This window comes from Nilaparvata lugens, chromosome 5 (assembly GCF_014356525.2).
Source record: "Nilaparvata lugens isolate BPH chromosome 5, ASM1435652v1, whole genome shotgun sequence".
Taxonomy (NCBI): domain Eukaryota; kingdom Metazoa; phylum Arthropoda; class Insecta; order Hemiptera; family Delphacidae; genus Nilaparvata; species Nilaparvata lugens.
The window spans coordinates 9,068,501-9,087,665 of NC_052508.1; the positions used below are offsets into that span (position 1 = coordinate 9,068,501).

Consider the following 19,165-nt stretch of genomic DNA (forward strand, 5'->3'; position numbering starts at 1 on the left):
CATGAAAAATATTACTGAACAAAATCTCGGTAAATAATTCAAATTAATTACGTATTTCATTGAGTTGGGAAGGGTAAGTTTAAAATCTACAGTGATGTTAAAAGATGACTAGCAAAAGCATAATATCTGAAGCTCTGAGTATTACAACACCAAAAGCTAGTAAAACTGTTTTTGTCTATTACAATATTTTTGCAAACCAATAGACAGAATAAAATTCGATAAATTAAAAGCTAAATGAAATTCATATTTACATTCCTAAATGGTTGAGTATCTATTAATGGATAAACCGCTACTACGATTTCAGATAGAGAGAATGTTTCTTCATAATAATGTATATGGTGTTAACCTAATAATATCATTTGATTCAAATCTAGACTGATTATAATTATTTAGTAGCGCAAAAGTAAATAAAATCAATTTTCACAACTCGTGGGCGAGATTCCACATAATATAACCACATATTACAAAAATAATTAACATTTATCAAGCGAATATCTATAAAAATCAATGTTTTCTAATTGTTTGGAAAACAATGGATATAATTTTAAAACGACAGAATCACATGCTATACATAGATGAATATATAGCAGAAAATTACTGGACGAAAAGCACATGTATTTTGTGGTATTAAAATGACAAGAAACTTTCAAAATCTAGTAGAAAAATTATTCATGTTCGATGGTTACGAAGACTTATTTAAAATCCAAATATCATTACATATTATAATATCCTAAACATTACAATAATATAGTACAGCAATAAAATAGGTAGTAAAATTATACTACTAAACCTAAAGATACGGTCATCTTTACTTGAAAATAATAATATATAAATAAATGTACAAATGTATTTTTTTTGCAAGAGGGAAAACAACACAGAGTAGAGGACACATCCATAGATTATTTATATAAGTTTGTAGTAGATTTAATAGATTTTTGATACAGTCAATGTGTGTTAAAACGCTAATAGATAATGTATGAAGTCGAATAATGGTTATACATTTATCCATTATTAATCTAAATAGATAAAAACGATGATACTATGACACATATAAAAGACAAACAATTTGAATATCTATAATGAAATCCAACACAGTAGTTTTGTGCCCTCGCTGTGCTTTCAACTAATTAATCAGTTAACTAGTTAACCAATTAATGAATTAGTTAATGACCCCTTTCCTCCTTACATCATACAATAATGGTATAAGACTATCATTACTAAACCAAACAGCATTCAAAGTCATCGATTAATAATTAAAATTACGTCAATATACACATGAAAGAAAGAAAATATCACATCTTTATATTCATTTTATATTTATAATAATATATCATAGTAATTAAACAGTTGAGCTTATCGATATTTAGAGGTTATCGTTATAATAGTGTTATTAAAATTACTAGAGAACATCGTTGGAAGACCGGCCCCATATCAATCCTTGGATATTTTTGTGGGGGGATTGTTCGCGCCCAACGGCTCAACATCCGCTCTCAACGATGTCTCGAATTTATTTATTTCTGAATATTTAATATCAATAGTCACAAAACCGGAACGTTCAATTTGGAAGAAACATAATCAGTACATCAATAACGTCAACGATTTTAAACTTTACTAAATTTTGTTCATATCATCGTACGTTATCAAACATATCAATAGATTTTCCCACCAAAACTACGATAATGAATAGCTTGTACCCTCATACAGGTACTAATACAGTCTATGATAATACAATATTTACAGCAAAGTTAAAATCAAACTAAAGCAAAGATCCAGTTTCAGAAATACATTCAAAAACGAATATTGATTTACGATCATTAATGGATGAAGTTTATAGAAGAGGTTAGATTAATTATCTGAATAATATAATCATAATTTATACCAGATAATATCCGATAATACATCTGTTATTCAAACATCAAATAAGTTTATAATAATATACGTTATGTGTACATTACCTATGTATAAAATTTCATATATAATGTATATATTGTAGTCAAAAGACTGATGTTGGTATGAGAGCTACATTTAATAATATTTATTAGTCAACTGTTACGATAAGACTGAATGAAGCAGGTTTGCTTAGTGAATTTATTAAACTGTACCACTATTATAATCCTAATTATAATAATATGCTATTGAAATAACTTTTCGAATTAAAGAGTTACACAATTACTAGTAATGTAGTAGTAATATTTTGAGTTTACAAATAATTTCATATTAATTTTATAAAAGTTGTTGTTTTAGTATGTGTGCCGTCTAAGTTTGATTTTTCATCAGATCAACAACTCTAATATACTGAATAAATTTATGTTTTGGATAGTAATTTCAAGCATTTTTTCAGCCAATAGATGGATTCAACACAATTAATAGCATATATATCATCCTGATTAACCTACTGCTTAGATAGATGTGTCTGTGTATTTATCTATAGATATAATTATACATCTATTCAGAAGTCGCAAAGTTAAAATTAAATTTCCTCCAATTTCTTCTTAAACATCTTCTCGAATAAGTAGTACAGTCTGCATCATTCAGGTATAAGGAACATGCCAGAATGGATACTTGGTAACGAATTATATAAAAAAAATGTTGAAATGCGATACAAAAATGATAGTTCCTCATGAAGAAAACTTATGAGATGATTGGATTGGACCTCGCTTGATAGAGCATTGGCTTGATAGATAATTATAAATCGTAGATAATTTAGACACCTGGAGTGGTAATTATAATTAGTACATAGTGATTTGTTCACTTGTTAACAAATCCTTCAAATTTAAACTTATCCATAAAAACAACAATTTTTCCTGTTTTGAGAAAAAAATTGCCAACTAATATGATGGAAGAGAATTAAATATTCTTTTCGAATCAACTTAAAAGTATTAAGTTCATGAATTTATAAAGCTTTCTTCAGAACTCTTGATCAAATTCAAAATGAAAATTATAGTACACGAATAAAAAAGATGTAGAATGTCGTAATTCTACAAAATATAAATATCACCAATCCTAGCTCAGTCAGAGATTATTATATGACACATATCCGTGTCGTACAAAGTAATTTGATCAAAACTTGCAATTTATTTCTTCTAAGAAGAAAGATTATCTTGTGGCACAAATTGAATAAAAATTAATGACTGACTGTATAATCAAGTTGCTCAACTAATCGAGCAACTGATGTCTAATACTAAAAAATTGCCATTCAATGGCTAAAATGTGACCAAGTTGACAACGAGCAACTTGTTGAATTGAAAAGTTGTTTGGAGCATAATGAAACCTATTAAATTCAACGGTGGAGCACCGACATGTAGAATTCAGGGTAACATCTATGCGTGATTTGAAAGTTGCTCCAAGAAAATGAAACCCATTAGATTGAGTTTTAGAGCGCAGACAAGCTGATTACCTCAGGGTGATTAGAAAGTTGCTCGCAGTGGAATGAAACCAATTGAATTGGACTGCGGAGCGCATACCAGTGATGATTAATAAGTTGTTCGCATCGGAATGAAATCAATCAAATTGAATTGCAGAGCGCAGACAGGTTGAATGCAGGGTTAGTTGATGACGACAGCTGATGATGGATGTTGTTTCTTATGGAATTAATTCCATGATTTATGGAATTATGGCACAGGATTAGCAGACTAGAGATTACACTGCCACAGTATCGTAGGTTGTGAGCCCGAGGCCTCCGTTTTGGAGGTGTTGTTGCCCTGCTTCGTTTCTAAAACAAATTGGAAATTTGAAAATTAGAAAATTGGAATTCATTTCAACAGAAAATAATAGCAAAAAACAATACTCTCGTCTAAAGCTGCGTTTACACTAAAGTTAATAACAAAATGTCAATAACTTAATCCTTATAGATTCTAATAGATTCAACATATCTTATCATACGCATGATGAACAGAACATATGTGTTTGTCAAGTTCCGTTCAATCTAATAGAATCTAGAAGGATTAAGTTATCAACATTTTTTTATTAACTTTGGTGTAAACGCAGCTTAATTGATAAAAAATATAACAGGAGCTAACAAGCTCTGGAAATATTCAATGTTTTCAGAAATACTGTAGTTCTAAAATCGACTAGATATCATTCTCTCATAATGAAAAAACAAAATATTTTGTTGGTCTCCTCTTTGATCAAGCTTCAAAACTAACAAGCTCTGGAAATCTACGATTTAATACAGGAAAGAACTGGCTTATACACATACGGTATAGGAAAATTTTGTTTCACGTCTCAACTACTTGACTGATTAAATAAAAACTCTGCATAATAGATTCTTAATTTACCGAGGATGGTTATAGGCCTATTTTAAATTCTTCAACATTTCATTTCGTCGAGTTTTCAGTTTGTCAAGTTTTAAAATAGACCCTTGCGGAGCACGGGTTACCTGCTAGTAAACAATAAGTTCATCACTGTTTTTAGAAATTTTTTAGCTCCAATTGAGTAGTTATATTATTGTTTCATCATGGAAAAACACAATATTTTGTCAATTTCCTCTTTGATAAAGCTACGAAGAAACGTTCCTATCGAATTCATTTTTCAACTTAGAAACACTTCTCATCCACAATGATATGAAGTGATTGATATGAAAGCTATTCCTGAAAACTTGGTTTTTATACAATATATTAGATTGATTTAGGAAAATGTTCTATTAAAAAATGAATTGAATAATCGAAATGAAATTCAAACACAATAATCTATCTGTAAGATGAAGTTTTCAATGTTATCACTAACACATGGACTATTTATATCTTGACAATCATTATCATCATATTCATCTTCATATTGTATTTATTTTTCCTTAGGTCTACATTTTGAATATAAATCTGAGTACCCTTTTAAAAATTATTTTGTCACTACATATTTCGGCTATATAATGCCATTTTCAAGTGATTGGAAAATAAATAGTGAATTATAAATAGTTATTTATTCATCTTCATAGTAATAAAGTCGGTAACAATGACAATATTCAAATTTCATTGATAAATTATTGATTAGCTCTGTACCTAGTTTAATCTAGCGGAAGAATTTATAATTCATTGATTCATAACTCAAATGTAGATTCCAATAAAAAAAATCTATAAGGATAATGTTTTCCACAAATAGTTTTCCACTAATTAAGCTACTTTACTTCTATCGAATTGCACTGTAATCAAAAGTTAAAACAGCTATTATAAAATACACAAGAGAAATATTATCTATAGATGGAATGCTTATCAGCATATATTGTACATAATTATCTACAATTTGTATTGGAAAGATAGTACCTAGTTTCTAAAGAAGAACAGTAGTACCAATATACCTAGAATACATTTTAGAATTTATTCTATAGTGAGGTCCACGTTATAATGACAGTGGAGAAATATAGGGGAAAAACGTTTTCGAAACTCTGTCTTGTCACTTGTCAACGCTTTCTATAGACGGTAGCTGATACAGCTTTATTGATGTAATATTAACTGTTCATTCTCGTTTAAAATAATCAATTATATTTTATTAATCAAGAAATTATATTTTTTAATAATTTCATAATCAATTTACATAATTAAGATGAAATATTCTATTAATTAATTATTAATTGTACATTGTTAAAAGACGATCTGACAACAGAGCAAAGCGAGAAAGAAATTGCGCTATCCGCTTTATTGAATGAAAGACAATATAGCAATACCATTGCTAACCAAACACTGACATTATAACGTGGACCTCACTATAGAATGCATTCTAGGTACATTGAGTAGTACGACCGTTGAAGGAGAATTGATACAAAATATATTTTTTTTTAATGGAAATTAATCAATAATAGACGATTTGATAGAAAATAGATAATAAGTGAATAGTACTCATATTATCGTGACAGCAATCATATAGAAATTCACCTATAGTGAAGTCACGTTATAATGACACTGCTTTATTAGTAATGGTATTTTATATCTCATTCAACAAAGCGGATAGCGCTATCTCTTTCTCGCTTTCCAGATCGGCTTTTAACAATGTACAATTAATAAACAGAATATTTCATCTTAATTATGTAGATTAATTATGAAATTATTGAGAAATATAATTTACAATAAAATATAATTGATTATTTTAAACGAGAATGAACAGTTAATATAACATCAATAAACCTGTATCTGCTACCGTCTATAGAAGGCATTGACAAGACAACATTTTCGGCAACATTTTTCTCCTATCTTTTTCCACCGCCATTATAACGTGGACCTCACTATAGCAGGCTAACATTTAGGAGAATATAAAAGAACAAGAGAATATTCCAACTAAAACATACAGTGACAACTGAAATATTATTCCAATACAAATAATTTTCGGGAAAAAAGTAATGATAAAAATTGGTGAATATCCACTTTGAACGTCGAAATTCGTGAAAAACACATCAAAAGACAGTTATACAAGTTGTGATACACAGTTGACAACAGGCAAACACACAATAAAATCGAGACAAATGAAAACGGAACAAGCAAAATATAAAAAACTACTACTACTACGTTAGTAAAACACTTACGGCTTCCTAGTTGTGTGTTTCCATGAAACAAGAGATCAATTGTTACCACAAAACATTCATTTGCATTCACAAATAAAATTGTTGAAATATCATGAAAATCTACTTAATGACTTGTAGCTGGGGTGATGTACTAGTAAAAAGATTCTCACAAAGATGTACCTTGAGGGTAGTAAATCTCAATCATCACTGGAGGGGCAAAATGCATTGTAAATCAGTGCTTTCAACAAATAATCATTAGTATTTTGTGAGGGTTCAATGTGAGGGGTTCTTAAAACTTTGTGAAAAGTGTAGAATTATTGAGAAATATCGTGTAAAAGTTCAAAAAATGTAAGATTTGGTTTGCTTGATAGTTAGAAGTGCAAGAGAAAACTATTTCAAAATTGTTACTGAATAGGAATTTTTGCATAATCTTATAATACCGTATTAATTTAACATATAAATACGGAGTAGGTCAAATGTAGGTTCCATTGTTTTTGAAATTACAAAAATAGGTAGTCTTTGAAGGGAATTGGAGATTTGAACAGTGTATTTTTCAATAAAATTAGTAAAGTTGATCATTTAGTTAAAGCTTGAAAATTTTCAACAATTGTCTATTAAAATTTAAATTTATCGCAAGAGTATAAAAAATATAGATATTACCGATACATACCACATATGCTACTTTACAATAACAAGAACTCATTCATCTGTAAAGAATGGCTCACTTTCTTCAAATTTTATTTCTTTGAGGTTCCTTATTAATAACATATTTTAATTTTTGTTATTTCTTTGAAATTTAGTTGGAATTCAACAAGGAAAAACTACGAGTATATAACTATAATAATTCCTCTACAAGAGAAACTTTAATCATAGAGATAATGTAGTCTGAAACCACCAAACTATAACAGTTGAAATCATTTATAATCTAGGTTTTATTGTTAAATCAATATTGAGTTATTAGGTCCACATTTTAAGTAAGAATTGAAACGATAGAAAGCTTCTACAAAATTACAATTAGCAATGAAGAGTATATTGATTTCATACACTTGATAAATATATGCTAATGAAATTTACTATTTTTGAAATTATAGTTAAAGATGAAGCGAATGAACATGGAAGTGAATTTATGTATGCGATTGATAAGCTGTGATTGGAATATTATGATTGGTGTAACATTATGTGGTCTGATATTATTTGAACTCGTATATTTGAGCATTAGAGCTCAAAATTTTAATACAATCTGGAGTAGGACTATTAAGAAAAATTTATAAGAATTTATTATTTCAACAATCTTTATTATTAGAAGTTGGATCTTGATATAAAATTAGAATGAATCATAGATTAAGATCATGAATGATAAACCTTAAAATGGAAATTATATAAAAGTGAATTTGATATTCTTTTATGACTCTAGATTGAAATATATTTTGGTATTAGTGCTCAACATTTTAATAGAAACTACCTTATTTTAAATAAAATTACAAATTTAGTCTTTAGAACTTTTTTTAGAGGTAAATTAAGTGCATATGATTATGGTATGAAAGTGAGTTATGAATTGAACAAGCATTACATTAAAAATTATAATTTATTATCTACAGTGATTGATATTTTAGGGTATTGGTGTCCAAGTGATTTTCTTTGGGAGAAAATTGTAGAAATCAAGTATTTAGACTATCATTTTTAAAAATTTGTGCTTGATCATTATAAAACGAATAACAGTGAGATAGGGGTTATAATATTTACAAACCACGAATGGAATAATATATAGTCGTATTACATTTAGGTGTTGGTGCTCAAAATTGCAATGGGAACTACGTTATTTTGAAAATATCATACAAATTTAGTATTTTTCAAACTATTATTAGATAAACTGTTACATTTAGAAATTGGTGCTCAAAATTGCAATGGGAACTACGTTATTTTGAAAATATATTACAGATTTAGTACTTTTTTGACACTATCATTAGAATTTGGTGCTTGATTATGAGATGATAGTGAGTTACGGTATGGATTATGATGAGATTTTATGGACAATGAATATGAGTTTAGTATGGTATGTAGATTCTAGACCATGCTATCAGGTTAAACCTTATGCGATGATCTTTTGATGATTTGTGATGATTTTTTATGATGATCAGTTTTTTTTTAATAAAACACTGACCTCTCAATAAGTTTCCTCATTTCCTCGGTGGACATACCATCCTTGGAGTTATTCCTCACATTGACTGTAAAATAAAATCACCCCAAGTCATCAATACAAACGACGACAATACACACACGACAAAAGCCATACAAAATAATAAAATGGCGATGAGAAATAATAAAATTATAATTTAAAAATGAATAAATTAAGAATAAAATATCAATAGAAAAAAGTGAGATAGTTCGAATAAATTGAAAAGGAAATCATAATAGGAAAAAATCAAGTTGGAGAAAACCATATAGAACCAGTTTTATGAATAACAAATAACAATAAATAATTCAAAAATAGAAATATAACAAAATAGGGTTGGAGTAATAGAATGAACATGTACGTGTATACTAGAACAAGACAAGACAAGTTTTTAGAATTCTTTAAAATTCGGTATTATTCATGAAGAATTTCACTATAGTATCCAGAAAATCTGCTATGATCTCCCGTTCTGCCAAAATCCAGTAAGATCCATTATTCGTTTGATTATCTATAAATTATTCAATCAATAGAAAATCTTAAAACAATGAGATTGGGAGGGAAGAAATATTTGGTTGCATTATCCCTATACTCCCTTCCAGAGTTTACACATCTGACTGTCAGGAGTCTTTATTTATTTATTTATTTATTAGAAAAGTCACAAACACGATATTTGGAAAGAGAAACTGGCAATTGCCCAAAACTTCTTCAATTCCTTGATTTTGACACATAAATAGTCCAAAGTGAGGTTAAGTTTAAAATTTCTGTTTTCACCAAAGATTAACACTCAGAGAATACGTATTCGAGATAATGACTGATGAATTTTGAATTTCGAAGGGTTGATAAGATCCGGAAATAACACTAAACAATCCGAAAGTTTCAATAATATTGAAATAAACTTGAAAATTTTGAGCAGAAAAATTAAAACTACTATCACTGCAACTATCAGCTGTTATTATTGAGTCTTATGACTTTTCTCAATATCATTGTTTTTATCATGTTTTGTTTGTCTTATTGAATATTGACACTGCTTCTATGTATCTGTACATTATTGTGAATAGAGATGTTCTTAATTTAATTCAATAAGTAGATCTAAGTGAATGACAAACAAATTATGGATTAAACATGTTTTTAAAAGAATCGTACAACTTCAGAAATTTCAACAAGTTATTGAATGTCAACTTTTAAAATGTGCCATTTATTAATGATACAATACAGTACTATAGTGGGGTCCACGTTATAATGGCAGTATTCTATTAACATTGGTGTTGCTATCCTTGTCTATTATTCGACAAAGCAGATAGTGTTATACTCTACCACCTCCGAAACATTGCCGAATCATTTTTTAACTATGTAGAAATATAATTTATTGAGACAGACAATTGGCAAAGCTGGTCTCCTATCTTTATTCACTGTCATTATAACGTGGACCTCACTCTAGCGATAACTGTATTTTAATAGCACATCTTCATAAACTAATACGGTACATAATTAACAATCATTGTACAGGGTTGGTGAAAAGTTTGGAAACAGCTTCATATTTCCGTTACAAGGATAAATTGACAATACTATGTTTCATCGGGGATCCAATTTTTATAATAATACTACTTTTCAGAACCAATCCCTAATTGAAGATACAGTAAGAAGCTGATAGGTGAGCAAATGCGGTTGAGTAAATACTGAAACTAAGAACATGCTATTTACATGAATATGAAAAATGTTATCATTGAAATTTTAGAGTAGGCCTATATCTTGTTCTATATTCATTATAGTATAGTATTGGGGTAGGCCTATATGTTAAAGTGAGACAAGTGAAAATCAAACACCTATGAAAGTTTATTCACATACATTTTTACTTTCCTTGCCCTATTACCATAGGTAAGGAAAGTATTGCATTAAAAAAAAATTAAGGTACCCTAAATTCATGTTTTCTATACGATTCAAGGTCCCCTGAGTCCAAAAACATGATTTTTGGGTGTTGGTCTGTGTGTGTGTGTCTGTGAACAGGATAACTCCATTCCTAATTAGCCGATTGACTTGAAATTTTAAACTTAAGGTCTTACACCATGAGTATCCGACAATAAGAAATTCAATTCAAAATGGCGGAAAAATTGGTGGAAAACCATGTTTTTCACGGTTTTCTCAAAAACGGCTCTAACGAATTTCTTCAAATTTATACCCTAGATAGCTATTTATAAGCTCTATCAACTGACATGAGTCTCATTCCTGGGAAAATTGCAGGAGCTCCGTAATATTCTTGAGAAAAATGGCGAATAATCACTAAAAACCATGTTTTTCACGGCTTTCTCGAAAACGGCTCTAACGATTTTCTTCAAATTTATATCATGGATAGCTATTTATAAACTCTATCAACTGACATGAGTCTCATTTCTGGGAAAATTGCAGGAGCTCCGTAATATTCTTGAGAAAAATGGCGGATGTTTTTCACGATTTTCTCAAAAATGACTTAACCGATTTTTTTCAAATTCATACCCTGTATAGTTATATATCAGCTCTATTAACTTCCATGAGTCTCCTCCCTGAGAAACTAACAGGGGGTCCACCCCATCCTTGATAAATTTACTTTGTAACCTCCTTCTCCTGCTTGAGGTAGGTGGGTAGAGCAGTTTATTCAAAAGAGCACACGACGATATTTTATTTGTAGAACAGCTGTTTTGACAACTTTTAAAAAATCCTCAAATTTCATAATATTCAAACAAAGGAAAATGTACTCTGAAAACAATAACAATAGTATAATCGTAGTTTTAATAAAATTATTTAGCCGCCAATCGGCATAATGTTATTCCCCTAGATTATCCTCGTTTAAGAATGAGGCTTATAGATCAATGAGCAAGGAAAGTTGTGTGAGTGTACCACACCAGATTTTTTATAAAACACTCAGTTTAGTTATTGAAACCCTACTATTTTGACCAGTATATTCCCCATATAAGCCTCAATGCTGCACATGAATAATAAGATTCGAGTAGACCTTTAGTTTCAGATATATTGTGAAACACCGGAAACATCACTAAATAAAACGTTAAATCTGGATTCGCACACTACAGTGAAAGTGAACAGTTAAAATATAATTCCCTTGAGTTTTTATTGGACTATTCCCATTCGGTATGAATACCCCCATTAAACATCATGTGAATTATATTTTCACTGTTCACTGTCACTGTTGTTTAGGAGTCCAGATTAACATATTGTTATAGTAAATTATAATAAATATACTTTTTTGTAACAAAAAAATTATCAATCACGTTTTATAGTGGCGACAAGTTTCGTGCTAGTGTTGCACATTTTCAAGCCAAACAGAAACTGAATGTTTTGAAGTAAAAAAACTTAAATTTTGTAGGAAGTGAATAGAAATTATATTGGAATTGATGAGAAAAATTTCAAAATAATGACAAAATAAACTTGTGGAAATGCTAGCGCATAACATGCACATGCTGTGCAAAATATACATAGATACAAAACATAAAGAAAAATAAGCGCAACCAGTAAAATAAGAAATTCGGAAGCTTGAGCAACATTGACAGTCACATTAGAACAATAATAATAATTATTATTTTAATTTAATTCGGGTTCAAAATCGTTTGTAGACTTAAGGGTGATATCCCCAGTTGTGTATATTTTAAAATAAGAATTTGGAGAAGTAGTGACAAGTTACAATAATAGTATTGTGATTAGAATAAGACACTTGAAAAAAATTGATAGCTGTATCCTTTTTCAAAATGAAAAGGTTACAACAAGTTGAAATTATTTTCATCAAAATTTTCTCTAACTACTTTTCATCTAAACTTATAAACACTAGCTAAAAAAAGAAACAAAATTAGAGATTGGGAAGACATTATGAGTTTAAATCTAATAAGAAACAACTTTTACTTTTTGAAATATTAAGAAGTCCATTATAGGCACAGCTTGAAAACCTAATAAAGCATTCTACTAAATCATTTTGTAGAACTGAAAGATGAATATATAAAAATTGAGGTCGTATCAAGAATATCTTGAGTTAGAAAAATTCAAGTTCTCAAATAGTAACTCATCGCAGTTGCTAACCTAAGACAAAATTCTACATTCAGAATTTTACAAAATCGGTCAAGCAAATAGAACCACTACATCCCTATTTCTACATAACTCAAAGATAGAAACTTTGAACTTTCTACTTTAAAACTTTGAAACCTATTAAATTTAAATACTACAATAAAGTTCATTCATACAAATAAACATAATCTATTCCAACTTCTACAAAATAATCACCAAATAAGTAAGAAACTGTATGATTTATTCAACTCTATCATCAATGAATAAATATTAAAGTAACCACATTGATGAAACTACACAATAAACTAACCAAATACTATAACGATGGAACATTTTATCACTTATTTGGAAACAATAAATTTTTACATGCAACTTCTATAAAGTTCTATTTACTAAACTACTTTTTGTAAAATTATTTCAATAGATTGATGTAAATTCTCGAATCAAGATCAAGCTAACCGTGTTGATGCAAACGTCAACATACCCATTCAAAAAAAGGAAAGTGAATAGAAGAGAAGTGGACAAAGGGACACGAATTAGGACAATGAGGGGTGGTAAGAAAAAAAGCAGAAAGCAAAACTTTTTCTATATAAACGCCGATATTGAGATTTTAGTCACATTTATTTAACGGTTACTCACGAGTTTAGTTAATTTTATTATTAAAACAGTTTAACAGGTTACAGTACCTACACCATTAATTGCCATAATTAATTGAACAAACATTTTATTGCAATGCGGAAACTATCAGTGATTACATCAAATTAAAGTTATTGTATGGTTCATTAAATCCTTCACCAAAGCAAATATTTTTCTAGATTGTGATTTTGTTCCTTTTATGAGGTTTTAATCACAACAAATCTACAGGACAAGAATTAAATATTTAACTGCATCTTTCCTAGAGCATGATATTAGAGGATATATTTTTCAATTAATGGTGATTCAAGTGGAATATTTTTGTTTTTTAATTAGTTTTTAAACTGTCAAAATTTAAATTCTTAGTTTTTGAGTGAAAATGGACAAAATTTTAGAAAAGTGGAATCATAACCATATTCCGGACTTTTAAAATATTATCAAAATTTGGGAGAGAAATAGTACAAGGAGTATCCTTAGTTTTTCTCTCCCATTCAATGCTTCCTTGTAAAAACTATGAATAAATGAATATGGGGCAAACACATGAGGCATTCTTTATAGCTTAGTAGGCTATTAAAATACAGCGTATACGTAGATAGCAACTTATATCACAGAATCATGGAACTTTTATCACCAAGATTTAGCCACACGAGGCGTTTTTCAGAAGGCACGACAGTACAGGAAGCTCTCCGATTGGCTGGACAGGAAGATCACTCGACACGCCAACCCCATCATCAGCCAATCAGAGAGATTTCTGGCCTGTCGTGCAGACTGAAAACACCTCGTGTGGTTTGAACCTTAGTGGTTTACGTTGCAAGATTTTGTGATGTGAGTTGCAATCTATAACAGCCTACTAAAATATTCAATTTGAAATAAACTACAAAAAATAATATATCTTCTTGCTGTGGAGTCAATAACTTTTCAGCTTATGAAGGGGGATATGTTGTAATAGACACGAGGGTTTTTCAAAAATAAATTGAAATAATGAGATAGGGACTCTAATCAACTAAATCATTGAATTGATATTGTGAAATGTAATAAAAATATACTTGAAGTGCGGAAAGAATAATCTAAACATGCCATATCTGAGCCTTTAAGATAGTAAAACAGTTTGAACACTTTGAAATGCAGAATAAAGCCTAGAAGACAATTATGGACGTGCTATATCAAAATCATAAAAATATTTGTTCCTCGAAGTTTTTTTCTACAAGAGGAATGTGTCTACTTTATATGTGTCTTAAATATGTCTTTTCAAGTGGCAATAGAAATACTACTTTAAAAAGTTTATTTAAATAAGAGGGATGCTAGAATTATATAGAGATAAAATAGGAAATAGGATTCAATAATATAGTGCAAGAAGCAATGAACAATTATTACAGAATGCTGGTAAGAGGGTGGAAGCTTATAACATCAAAACAAGGGTGATAAGCTGAGCAAAAATGCACTCAAACTCTTCAGAGTGTTTGGAAAAGAGTTGAATTATAGAGGCATTGTTTCAAAATTTAGAACAAAGATAGATGTGGAAGATTGGTTCTTATAAGATGGTGTATTGTAATATTTTGGAGAGTTTAATTATGATTACAGTAGAAGTTATTTGAATTATGAGAACATGTAGATAATTCTGAAAGGAAGTTCAGAATAATTAGTGGAGATAGGTACATTCTGTTATAGCGAGGTCCATTTTATAATGGCAGTGTTTGATTAGCTATTGCATTTGATTAGTATTGCTATCATTATCTATCAACAAAGCGGATAGCGCTGTCTCTTTCTTGCTTTGCTCTGTTGACAGATCGTCTTTCAACTTTAACAATGTGGAATTAATAATAATTATAATTAACAAAATATTTTATTTCAATTATAAAATTATTGAAAAATATAATTACTAGCTTAATAAAATATAATAGATTATTTCAAACGAGAATTAACAGTTAATATGACATCAATAAACCTGTATCAGCTACTGTCTATAGAAGACTTTGACAAGACAGAGGGTCGGCAAAGTTGTTCTATATCTTTCTCCACTAGTATTATAACGTGGACCTCACTATAGTTTTGATACCGGTGCTGGTTTTACAGTATTTGACATTTAGTGATGATTTTATAATATCTTGAATAGTTGTTAGGCCCAACTATTGCTGCTTAGGAAAAAAGAGCTGTGTATGGAAAATCAAATACACAATTTCCACCACAATTATAAGCAATATGTGTAATATTCATTTATTAGATCAAAACATTGGGCCTACAATATTGAACGGAAAAACAGGCATTAGCCCAAAACTTCTTCTCTTCCTAAATTTAGTTCATTAAATTCCATGATGAATCACCCAAATAATTTACAGAAAAAGTGGATCTCGTTCAACTCCATGATTTCAACTCATACGGTAATTCAACAAAACTATCCATAAAAATGATAAGAGAGTGAATGTAAAATGTGAGTAGATTATGAGTAAAATGTGAATGTGTTCTATTACAATAGGCAGCAGATTTCAAAGTGTGTGTAAGTTGCGTGTTGAACATATATAAGTGAAGTTGAGGTTGTGTGTGTGTGTTTGTGTAAGTTGTGTGTTCAAACATTTAGTGCCGGTTGCACAAAAGCCCGTTAAATTTTAATCGTGATTCATTCCACGAGAACTAATCAGAGAAGCCGTCTTATCAAAAAGGCCTTCTCTGATTGGTTCTCGTGGAATTAAAAAGTTAAGATTCAACCGGCCTTTGTGCAACCGTTCCTTATAAGTGGAGCTATGGTTGGGTGTGTGTTTGTGTATGAAAGTGACCCACCGTAACCAAGGAGATAGAATGAGAGGAGGGTATGTAGGTTAGGTTAGGTTGGATAAGGTTAGGTTAGGTTGGACTTGTGTCGCACTGGCACTAACCTCCATAGTTGCGGTTGACGAGTTGGTCGCGGTCGCACTCTGCCTCGGATATCTCGTTGCTCTCCTTGGAGTCGTTGGCCGAGCCGCTGCTGTTGGGGTCGTGGTTGCGGGGAGGTGGTGGGGGTGGTTCCGGACTACTCGACACTGGCAGGTTGCGGGCTGATCCTAAATTTCCCAAAATGAAATAAATAAGAGTTTAAAAATACTGTCATCACGATATTGATCCAACTGTTTTATTTTCGAATAAAACTTTTCAAGATGAATAATTAAAACTTTATTTCTTTACAAGATTCCAATCCTGAAATATAGTATACTAAGTCACAAGGATGGGAAGGGCCGTTTTGCAGGCGAGAATGGTGTTTCTAGTCGAGGCGTTCAAGACATTCACGTCCAAATAACTTGACCTATTTTTTGTCATAATAATCTAGGAGAGAATAATTGAGAAACAGGAAACATTACCTGCTTGTGCTGACATTACTACATGCATTCTATAAACATAACCTAGTTTACAAGTTTCGAATCATGAATTTCTTGATTGTTGCTGACAAAACATCCACCTGGAGCGCTAAAAGGCTGCTGTTTTGCTGTTCCAAATTCGGAACTAGGAAACATACTCGACTGTAAAGAAAACATATGATTTTATCACAGTATAGTATGCTGTAATGAGAATCATATGTTTATTTGTTCTACAATCAGCTGTTTACCGGCTTGATTTCATGGATGTAAAGCTGAAAATGAATGACTATGACAAAAATACAATTATTATATAGTACCTATTTAATAATTTTATTTTATAATTTTAATGAATTGTGTTCTGAGTATCAATAAATAGATACATAAATGAATGGTTTAAACAGCCTGGACTAATACAGCCTATAATTGATTCCCAAGACAAGATCCCTTCAGGTAAGAAATGCCTCAAACAATCATTTGTTAACGAAAAACGGATATGGGGCAGGAGATTAAAATTCAACAAGTATTCATGTGATCCCAAACAAGACCTTGATTTGCAGACAAAAGGGCCAACTTACAATAGTTTGTATGAAGCATGGAGTAAATCATAACATTGCCTTTATTACTCAGTTAATGAACGTGATAAATCACACAATTGGAAATTTAAGGTTCATTTTCGTTTGTGCGTAAACGTTCGCAGTCGTCGACGACAAGCATTTTTGACATTCATATTGACCAAATTTCGAGTGTGCTGAAACAGCTGATCAAATGACTTTTTATTATTTGTGTTTATCCTATTATATCGAGCGAGCAATATTTCTGTATATATCTGGTTATTTTTATATCTGGTTATTTATTTTTTACGGATCTCAAAAACTGTTTCAACGATTTTCACGAAATTTGGAACATAGTAGGTTTATGATATAAAGATTCGATTGCACTAGGTCTCATTCTTTGGAAAACTCGCTGAACGACATTAAAAGGATAATTCATCCTTGGAAAACAGATGATAATTTCGTCATCTCTCGATTACAGATGATGCGTGTGCCTGTGTGGGAGAGAGAGACAGAATTATTTCCAGCTGTGTAATCATAATCAATCAGCGAGAAATTTTATCTAGCTCGACAATTTTTAATCGATTTGATCAACATAATCTGATTTGTTGACATGACATGATAATCCGCCTAAACTAGAGTATATCATAATTTTCCAAGTTGATCATTATTTGACAATTTCAAGTGATTAGTGAGTGTTATTTTGTTATTCAATTTGGTTTGTATATAATCTAAATTATAATTTTTTGTTTTCAAATGTTTGAACAGAAAATTGAACCTGAATTCAAGTGTATGGAACATAATCTACTTTCTGAACTATTTATAGTGTATAAATCAAAATTCGGGGGAAAAACAGTTTTGGGCTCTGCCTGTTAGTACTTCCCCAATCATTTTAAAGAATTGTGTTCGGTTTATCAAAAGTCAATAAATAAATAACGAGCGAAGATCGGTGCCCCGATATTTATTTAAGAATCAAAACATTTATAATAATACCAACATATTATTATCATTTAAAAGAATAAAAATGTATAAACTCAACCTCCCCCACTAAAACATAACTGAACATAATCTTCTAGGTTATTTAGGCAAATTGAAATCCACCCAATGTAAGATGTGAGATCCTTGACCTGTCGTGGTCCACGACGTCATTTACGCACAAACGAAGACCCAGCTTAAATGGTTTCACCATTTACGTACAGCAATGATTCCACGACTTAACTTTCAACTCACAAAAAAATGTACCAGTCAATAAATCTGTATTACAGATGACCATTGAAATGGCTTTAATGTTTGGAATTGACTGAGTTTATATTAATACCCAAAATTTAGCTTTTGGGGCAGAGCTCGTTCGTTAGGACTGTGAGTAAAGTCCGGCTGATCCAGTGAAAGAGGCTAGATTTCGTTTCGTAAGGGAGACGGGTTCTGAGCCTATCCATTGGTTCAGTTAATTTTTGTTATTTTAAAATACTAACTGTAAAGTCGCGATTAAACCAGTGGATGTCAACGGGGGAAGCCATATTCAAAAGGTAGGTGACTACTGGATAAGATCATTGTTCTTATTGATAATTTTCATAACCACAAAGATTGAACCATCTTAAGCAGCAGCGAGTTGTTTTCCCCATTAAATTCAATTTTAATATTGTCTTTGTATATATATTTATATTTTACCTTTTGGAATAGAGAAAAATTAATATTTATCATTTTCAACAATGTAAAAAGAAAGATACCAATTAAATAAAGTTCTAGTATTTCTGTTCTCTATTGTTATCGTAGTTTTTTCCCCGTTACATAATTGGTGAAGGCACATCTTGCTTACAATAACTTACTCATGTATGACAAAACTTACTGTTATGTTAAGGGTTACTGAATATATTGAAACACACTTGGACAAGGATAGAGGAGTTGGCTCTTTAAGTGGTCACCCTTACAACGGAGACAAGAAGACAGG

At 30.5% G+C, this 19,165-nt stretch overlaps 1 protein-coding gene across 44 annotated transcripts in view; it reads right to left on the reverse strand.

Moving 5' to 3' along the window:
• Window positions 1-397: 397 nt before the first annotated feature.
• The window catches only part of LOC111045692 (Down syndrome cell adhesion molecule-like protein Dscam2), a 460,637-nt gene continuing 441,869 nt past the window's right edge, over window positions 398-19,165 (reverse strand). For all 44 annotated transcript variants that reach the window (XM_039427609.1, XM_039427616.1, XM_039427618.1 and 41 more), the window contains 4 exons: window positions 16,211-16,375; window positions 8,652-8,715; window positions 6,512-6,517; window positions 398-3,712 (listed from right to left, as the gene is read on the reverse strand). In XM_039427609.1, coding sequence (XP_039283543.1) covers window positions 3,640-3,712; window positions 6,512-6,517; window positions 8,652-8,715; window positions 16,211-16,375 — 308 coding nt within the window. In that variant the 3' untranslated portion in view covers window positions 398-3,639. The remainder of the gene's footprint in view (window positions 3,713-6,511; window positions 6,518-8,651; window positions 8,716-16,210; window positions 16,376-19,165) is intronic.